Source organism: Branchiostoma belcheri, unplaced genomic scaffold (genome assembly GCF_001625305.1).
Source record: "Branchiostoma belcheri isolate BF01 breed outbred unplaced genomic scaffold, Haploidv18h27 scaffold21, whole genome shotgun sequence".
NCBI lineage: Eukaryota > Metazoa > Chordata > Leptocardii > Amphioxiformes > Branchiostomatidae > Branchiostoma > Branchiostoma belcheri.
Window position 1 is genome coordinate 2190769 of NW_017803602.1, and position 9486 is coordinate 2200254.

General features: G+C 38.4%; 1 protein-coding gene across 2 annotated transcripts in view; it reads left to right on the forward strand.

Annotated features, from left to right (window-relative positions):
• Positions 1–9486, forward strand: part of LOC109469782 (SURP and G-patch domain-containing protein 1-like) — a 61774-nt gene that overhangs the window by 22955 nt on the left and 29333 nt on the right. For both annotated transcript variants that reach the window (XM_019768429.1, XM_019768428.1), the window contains exon 5: positions 1388–1511. In XM_019768429.1, the coding sequence (XP_019623988.1) occupies positions 1388–1511 (124 nt within the window). The remainder of the gene's footprint in view (positions 1–1387; positions 1512–9486) is intronic.

Sequence of the window (9486 nt, forward strand, 5' to 3'; positions counted from 1 at the left end):
CTGGACATCAAACTCAGATCATCATTTAGTTTGTTTGAGAAGAAGCACTGTTCTAGATATCGGACTGAAGTTGTGGGCATCCTTTAATTTGATACTGTAAAGTCATTAAAGAAAGTTTAGTTTCTATATGCTAGGTGTGTTGTGTGGCATATTTTTGACAAGGGGATATATCAGTGATGTTACAATGAGTTCCAGCAGCCTGATATTAGTGATAACTTTGAAACTATCCAGAGAATACCTTAGGATGATAAAAGAAATAAGCACAAATTTAAAATGTAACTGCAAAACTGTCACAATTTCAGCTTCAACAGAAACATGCTGAGTAAGATAATTGGTAAAAGTCAACTTTTTTTATTGGCAAAATAAAACAGATACCAATTAATATTAATTACTGATTAAATACATAATGGTGTCATGTGAATAGTGTTCACCAGCAAATGGTCCTAACTTCTATTTAACTCACGAAGAACTGTCAGACTGATACAGAAATCATGCTGATTTTATTGAATGGGCGCAGCATAGGGTCTAATTTGTACAAAACATTCATAATTCATAATTTTCATTTCTAAGAAGTTATTTCCATTAGCATACTTTAGGAACAAACAGCTATAATATTGAAAATATATTGAGTGAAATGTGAATAGATGAATTTAAGAATTTGAATGAATTGTCATGATGTCATGATTTTCTATAACTGATTTATAGTACACTGATGCACAATAAAGCCAATTGTCTGAAGAATTAAGGCTTAGAAAACATTCTGTAAAACAATAAATCATTATGAATACCATATATCCCTGTTATGAAAAGAAAGATCAGTTTCTACATGAACTTAACTATATTGAATAGACATTTGACTGTGACAGTCACAGAATACTTCAGGCAACTATGGTTTTATTTGCTTATTAGGTATAATTATAGTTATTATACGTATTTGTGTCATAACATTTATAGAACTGAACTGATGATGTACTTTCCTGTCTCTTTCTCACAAACTTGTATAGTAGACTTTTTTGTTCCATCCTTTTGTATGTTTCCTTTCTTGACCATGTATTGCTCTCTTTTATGCTGTATTGAACAGTTACTAACCTCATATCTGTCTCCTGTATGTCCCTGTCTTATTTTACCTCAAAACATGTCCTCCCAAATGAACATGTTTTGCTGTGAACCAAAAAAGAAATTTTTGACTCCAAGAATTTCAATCTTTCCCCTCTCCTTTTCAGTCACCCCCTAAAAAAAAGCTGCAACCAAATTTTCTCTCTGAAGGTTTAGCCCCTTCCACTGAAACAAAACATTCCTTATGATCTATCTCTGTCCGGTTTTTTGGCCCCTGTTTTCTCTCCCTAGCTTTGCGGTTAGTCGCGGTGTTCTGATAGCGTGCTTTAAGTCTCTCCACCAGAGGATCTGCAGACCCGGGAGGTGGTGGAGAAGCTGGCAGCCTTCGTGGCCGAGGGGGGGAAGCAGGTGGAGGAGGTGGCCATCAAGAAGAACAAGGACAACCCTGCCTTTTGGTGAGTAAACTACTTAATTGTGGCCCGATTTATCCCGCCAGGCTTGTTATATGCAACATAACATGTACATGTCTCCTATAAAGTCTCAAACTAGATATTCTGATTCTAAGCATGTAAGATTTGTTTGTGGTCAGTCAGTTGATGTAAAGGAAAACTAATGGATCTGAGATGTTGATCTACTGAAAGTAATTAAGACAATGCATATTGATGTAAAGTGAGAAAACAAGTTCTGCATTGTCCATGATCTTGGTACTCTGTCTGTTTATAGTATCAATTTTGTATTTCGTCTTTGAACTGCTATTTGTTTAGCTGTTGTAGCCAACGATACATTATGTACCTCAATATGGTGTTCTCCATGGTGCTGAAACCATTATCGTTCTTCATTGTTTTGCATTGAGTGGAAACCATGGCACTGAGCTTTTCTTTTTGTATTCTTGAGCTCCAGTTTTATAACAGTTTCACACAGTAGGATCTATTGCCCTTGGAATCGTCCAAGGTCTTCCCTTTTCCTAAGTGTACATTTAGAAATATGCAGGCCTTTTACAGACAAAGATTCAAAGGTTTCCAAGTCGTTCTGCTATTCACAATCACCAACTTACCAGCGATGGTGGTACCTTTCCTTTCCAAATTGTCCAACAAAGCATTTAAATAGCCATTACAGACTCGTAAAGGAGAAAATATCTCTTCAAGACCCAGAAGGTTCAAGAAATCCCCTCCATATCGAAGAGCAAGGATCGCCTTGAGCATCGGCCTGTCTCTGATGATAAGGACCAAGGAGTGAAAAAACTCCCAATAAGCACTAAGACATTCCAAGATAAATGATTTATCTCTCAAGCGGGCCTTGTTGATTACACTGCCTGGAACCACTTCAGTTCGAGTTTCTTGCAATTTCTATGCTAATTCTCCAGAGATAAGATTCAAGCTGACGGAAGATTCAAGATATTGTTTGTGACTTTTCTTTTTCAACTGAGACATTTGAGCTACAGCCAAAGTGCATCCCATTTTGTGTTGTCTGCAGCTTTGATATTTGAAGTTTGACTCAGAATCTCTGACATTTAGTGCAGGTCTTAAGGATGGAAAAACTTCTCATTTCTCCTGAACCTCGTTGCTGCAGCAGAGGGTAATTTATGGGTATCTGGTCCAATTCAATCTACTATCATTTCACTGCTCATACATAATACATGGCTGCCTTGAGGCGGCACACTGCCTGCATCATGATGGTGGATAAGTTCTTATATCTCTGTGATGAATGGTCGTCAGAGCACATTTGTCTTATTTGAAGTTTAATTTCTGCAGAAGGCACTGCACCGCATTGTCAATTTGGTAGGGTAAAAGGTACTCTGACTCTGTCACACTTGAGCATTCTTCATCCACTGAAAATAGGTCTATTTCCCGAGCGTGTTATCTTCAAAAGGCCAGTGTCTCTTCACCAGGCATTTATCACCAAGGAATCATACCAAATTTGAAAACTAAATTACTTAACTACAAACTACAGAGGTTGATATAATGTAGTCTGATACTGTATTCCCTTCTTTTTTTAGTAAATGAGACATTGTAGCTCAACATGTAGAGTTTTCAAAAAGATGTACATTGTACAGTAACAAACTGTGCCACCCATCGATAACTATCAGCCTGGTGCAAAAATCTAAGGCTGACATAATGTAGCGGTCTGTTGCTTTTTAAGTAAATCCAATGTACACCTACAAGTTGTTAAGTATAGATGACCATGTGCATGAATAATCAGTTGGTGTCATTAATATCCCAAGCACTTTCAGACACTTGTTTCTCTAATTACATGTAAGATACTTGACCTGCATGTTGAAGCAAAGCCATCCATTGATCAAACTGAATTTTTAATCTTCTGCCATTCCTGGAATACATTGATTTACTGCCTCGCTTCCCAAATTGGTTCCACTGGAGTCCTGAGGATTGGCATGACTAGTATCATGTCCCTGTAACCACCCATATCAACATGGCAACAAAAAATACATCCGTGACCACCAAAGAGACATGCATGACTGCAGGATCTGTTCTTTGGTCAACTCTTTGACAATCTGGACACGCAGTACTGTAAATCTTCAAATGTGTTTCTATTGTGACAGTCACAGATATCTGTTTGCATAATATATTTCTACAGTAAGTGCAATACAGATTTAATTGCAATCTTGATACACTGCATGAAAATTTCTTTTTCCCTCTTCTGTATACCATGAAAATAAGACCCTGTAAGAATGAATGAGTTTACAGTACCAGGACAGTGCGCCTCCCTCACCACCCATGAAGTGAGGATATGTTATTGGCAGGTGTGAGGAGTAATGCTGTTATTCCAGCCTGGTGGTAGACAGAGACTGATGGGGCGTTGCTGGCTGTCAGGGCATCAACGATTAAAAAAAAAATGAAGTTGACCTTTGTCTTTGTATCGCCAAGGTTTAATGAAGCCGATGACTGGTAATTTGATAGCGGGTTACCTGTGTTTCAAGGTGGATAATAGGCAATCATAATATCTAACCAGAGTTATTAATCAATACGGCAACTTGTGGAGATCATTTGTTGTCGCACGTAACTTTCTGTTCATATCATGATGAAGTGTGCTACACCAAAGGGTGGTTATACTGGCTATACAGATACATTTGTACAGCTACAGATAGATACAGAAAAGTTAAAGCATGAGTTATGATACGCATGAGCATCCCTTTTATTGTAACTCCCTAACAGAAGCTGGGCAGAGTCTAAAAAGCAGTGCATTTCCCAAAGATACGAAGTCCAAAGCTTTAGCTTTTGTTTCAAATATTGAAGATTTAACAAGCATTCCCAATGAAAAATCTCCCAGTCTCTAGGCTATATTTTACCTTGACAAAGATTTATGTTGTCTGGTTAGATAAGAGACAGAAATTTATGATGTCTATTGCACAAGGGTGATTGCACTAGTGTGATTTTAATTAAGAAGTTTTTTGATAAACCTTACAAATACCTACATGCACTTTATCCAGATTTCAAATCAGTATACATTATGTAGATATGACTGCCAGGGGCTAAGCATCTGTTCCATGAAGTCCCAGCGGTTGGAATGCTGAATCTCAATGATACCCCATGGGACAGAATTAGAAATGGGACCTGTCTGAATGTTTTCCACTTGATGTGGTGCCTTCAACCATTATATGAGAATCATTTCATTCAAGTATAAATTCGTTTTAGTACTTGCCTGTATTTTGTGGCAACATGTGTAAAATTTATCTATGTTTTGTTTGCCTTTAGGCATAACACTCCAGTTTTGTACAGTGAATACATTGCTTGCTGTACAAGACCTGACAGTAAGGTTTGATCCATCTACATGTACAGCATGCTCCAGGATTGATTTTGACTCTGATACATAAGTCTGATTGGTTCTGCAAGACTCTCTGCAAACAGCAGACCTCCGGCTTTACATCCCATTCAAAAGGACGTCCCTAACCAAAGCTACATCTAGTTACTCATTTTCACCTGTGAAGTGACTTTTGTAAGGGCACTAAATTGGGGCCTGCAGGGGTTTGAACCCAGAACCTTTAAAATTATCTGAGGCAAGAACCCCAACCACAAGACTGCCTTGCCACCATTTTGTATAAGATGTATGATTTCTAAAATTAGAAAATTTCCTGTCAAGGAATATTTCATTCAACTGAGGAGAGCTAGACAGATTTGAATTGTCCTCAAGTCACCTGCATGCCATACAATATGTACATGGCTAAAGTGGAAGTCTGCAAATAAGGCACAGGTAACAGGAAATGTAACCACACTATCACTGGTAATGGCGTGAGAAATTCACTCTTTATCAGCGATTACGACACAATAATGGTAACTCATTCCAAAAGGGAAACGAGCCCCCATTAGCTTGGTGCTTCCATTTGCTACATCTCGCCGTGTATGCCAGATTGTAGCATTAGTATCCATCAAAGTACAACATTAAACCATACCTCTCTTTTTACGACACATCCTTCACAGCAGCTACCTGGTAAAGTGGAAGTAGCAAGACCTGAGAACTGAGAGATGAAACTTGCACAACCTATTACTATTAGCTACATTGTAAGTCACAGCAAAACTGCTTAATACATGTACATGTTTATACTTGTGTTTTGAAAATGCTCTATAAAGGCATCCCTGGCTGCATCACATTTTTATGTACATGTACATACATGTAGCCTACAATAAGTGCACATTAGAGGCAGGAGCTTGTAGTCCTTCATAAATATTAGCTTGAAGATACATTGTTAGTTACATCCTCTGTTACAGTACATGCGTCATACAAGTACAGTAGGAAAGTGATAAAAGGGGACATTTCCCAAGTTGTATAGGACTGTTGACATCCCATTAGCTGGAGCTTACAGGCAGAGCCCAGGCATTCCCAGCAGAGTAACACAATTAAAGCTGAGACATTTGCAGCTCGGCAGCACACCATGGCCAGGTCCCTCAGCAGCAGTTCAAATGGCTGTGCTTTTACGACTGACCTTGTTGGACTTTTTCAAGCATGAAATTCAGTGTCATTTGATTTGATTTGCAAATTGGATGAAATTTTCTAGTAAAGGTTAAATAAGAAATAAAAACTTGATTGTAATGATATTCATGAATGATTAGTTCTTTACATTTACTAGTACCTGCTTGATGGCAAATACCTATACCTCATTACCTGTATTATGTAGGCTGTAAGCTGGGGGAATCAGGTCTTCCTATATATCTAATTTGGTGTGTTTTAACACTAAAAAGGAACCAAACAATGAGAGTTTTTACCATATTATGACTTTGTAATGAAAGATTTGACAAGAATATGATACTGCCCTTTCTTATCTGGTACATTGACTGTTTCAGTCTTCAGTCTGCATGGATGGATGGCGATAAATGCCATTGATGTAAAGCTTTACCATTTAGTTCTCCTGTGACTTTGTGAAGAATGAAGTGGTAGAAAGTTCAGCTCCAGAGAATTGGTGAATGTTGAGCTGAGCATTGAATCTTATCTTTAGTTGCTGGTACAGCACATTCAATAATAATATCTGGAAATACCAGCTGCTACAGGGAGGGTGCTTAGAATAGTGTAGCAGCTGGCTTATTCCCAACTGTTGAGCCAAGTTTAATTTGTTGGTCTGATGGGACCTGGAATTAATGGGAAGGAATTTTGCAAATGTCAGCTCTTGGACAAAGGCCACTGTGGCTACATGTTCATCATCATGTGGCAGCTATAGAAAGGATTCAAGTTCAAGATTAAGTTCAGCCCATTAGAACACAATGATGTGCAAAACATGGCAATGGAATTATTAGAGAATAGCTTTCAATGTAATATCACGTATCTGGTTGCACATGTCAATGTACCAATAGAGCTGAGTCATCTCCCATTGTGAAAAGTGCTGAATTCTTACACAATCTGCTACATGTCTTTAGATAACAAAATTGTACAATCATGGTAGTACTACACAACTGAAACTTCCGTGAGTTAAAAGAGGTTCTACAAAGTAGCTATATTTCAAATTCTAATAGTATGTGGATGGACATGTATACATTTAAGTTGTAAAATTGTCATAAAAGTACATTGTAGTTTCTGACAAATACTCGTTCGTTGACAACTTTCATGGAGACCCAATCAAGAAACTTTTGGTCCAAAGTTTCCTACCAAGTACCATATCTAAGGCTGATTATGCCATACAGCTAATACTGACATTCTCCCACATAATCTGTGTGAAAGGTGAAGAAGTACCGGGGGTAATCTGCAACCCCAGTAGTCAACGGCAGTTCTCCAGCACGTAATAAGCATGACATCTCCAGCTGGCTTTTGAAGGCTGGTATTTTCACTGTTCATCCACCGCTGCGACATCTGAGAGAACGAATTAAAAGACAGAATGTCTGCTCTCCCATGTGGTGCAATTTACAGCACTGCCACCTCTCACAAACAGATGGCACGTTTGGATGCCAAACACCCTATACCACACATCAGGTATTGTTTATGACCTTGAAAATGTAGTTTTACTCCTTGGGAGCTGAAGCAAAGTTACCAAATGACAGTTTATCCATAATAAACGTGAGTGCATGGGCTGAGAGACCCGATCACTTGAGCGCTACTGTCAGACGGGGAGCCAGCTGGTACAATGCTCATTCATGCGGCACCCCTACGACCCTAGAAAATAGGGTTACGGGACCAGTAAGCTGTAAGTAATATACATGTACGTAATGTGAAGGTGTACAGACTGGATACTGATGGAATTTTTGTCTACTCCCTTTAGAGGCTGCACAGGATAATTCCGCTGTCAAAATGCACCTAGCCTAAATTGGTCCATGTGTTGGATATCTCTTTGTTCCCAGACTCGCCTTACAAAGTTTAGATCACCCTACTGTATTCAGCTGTGCTATGGACGTAAGACTAAGATTTTTTAAAAGATGGTTGACAGCACAGGGGAGGGTGAAGATTGACAGGCAGAATAATAGAAGGAACACCTTTGATTTGAAACCATTATTTTTGATAGACCAAAAGGGTAAATGAGTATTGTAAGGTTAAATTAACATTTTTCAAATACTTGCAGCTGTGTATGTATGGAGGAAAACATAACTTAAAAGCCCAAATGTGGTATTTCATACTCAATCTTATTTCACCTGCCTCTTGAAGTATTCTTATCACACTTCTTATAATCTGTGTCACTCTTTCTGGAGTTTGACGCTGCAGTCAATATGTCATGATTATCAGCCAAGATTCTGAGAACAGATTGCTGTTATGGGGAGCAAAAGATAAGCCCAGTGGGTATGACCTCACATTGGGGCAGCCCTGGAAAGGTTTGGGAGGGAGAGAAATATGGAGAGCTGTCGGGATGATGGATGGAAGTGACCTACATGGTAAGATGAATGAAACCTTCCTGAAGGTATTTCTAATCAGAACTTGCCTGTATGTAAGTTAGCAGGTTAGTTCAGGTAATAAAAGGAAGGTATTGTCTTCTCAAGCTATAGTTTGAGTAACTTTATTTTTTTTTTGCATTGGTTTTTTTTCAAAGTCAGTTTGGAGGGTTGTTTGCATATAGAAAGCAACATTCTGAAATACAATTATTTACTAGAATTTAGCTACTAGTACTAGTAGTAGTTTGACCCATTTGGTATATTTGAAACAGTAACTGTCAAGCATTTCCTGAAATACCAGTCTAGAAACTACTACTCCTCACCTGACCTACATATAGAACCTGTTGGAGGACACAAAAGGTGACCTGAGGCCTGACACTACTGCTGCACTGTCTGCACACCATCGCTCATGGACTTAACTTGTCATCATCAGTGGACCGGTGATGATGATGATGAGTCCTTTGAGTGAACTAATTTTACTTCACTAGCTTCATTGTCATGTGTGGCATCATCATGCTAAACTCCCTCAGACCCTCATGGAATTCTAAATATAAAGAATCTGAAATCAACAGCTATTCAAGTGCAATCTTTTATAGTCAGGCAGAATCTATTCTGACTTTTTAGCTGGTAGAAAAGCACTGCGTACTTCCAATTTTTTAATCAATTAGTTTGAAACTTGGCAGAAAATATTAGAATGCAATACGTCAATGTTGTATCTAATATGCATGACTATGCCTGCATTACCATAATCGACCCCCAAAGGTATTGATTTTTCAACCTCCCTTCTTCCATGACTGATTTTGTTTGACAGTATTTAAACTGTTGGAGAGACAGTAGACAAAGACACAGTACAGTACTTAACTTTAGTGAACAAAGGTGTAAGATTGTACTTGTATCCATCAAAAGAGGGGATTAAGATTAAGCAAGCTAGCAATTGTCACCCTACGTAGTTTCTGTGTCAAGTTTTTTACAACACAAGTCAAAGTCAACAATGTTCCACCAGAATAGTTGTACAGTTAGTTCAGTATTTCATATTGCACAAGTACAGTGTACTTCAAGCCCTACAAAGGCTACCGGACTCCTACACTCAAAGCGTGTCTCGACTTGTATTTTATTCATAAGAAGTTTCACA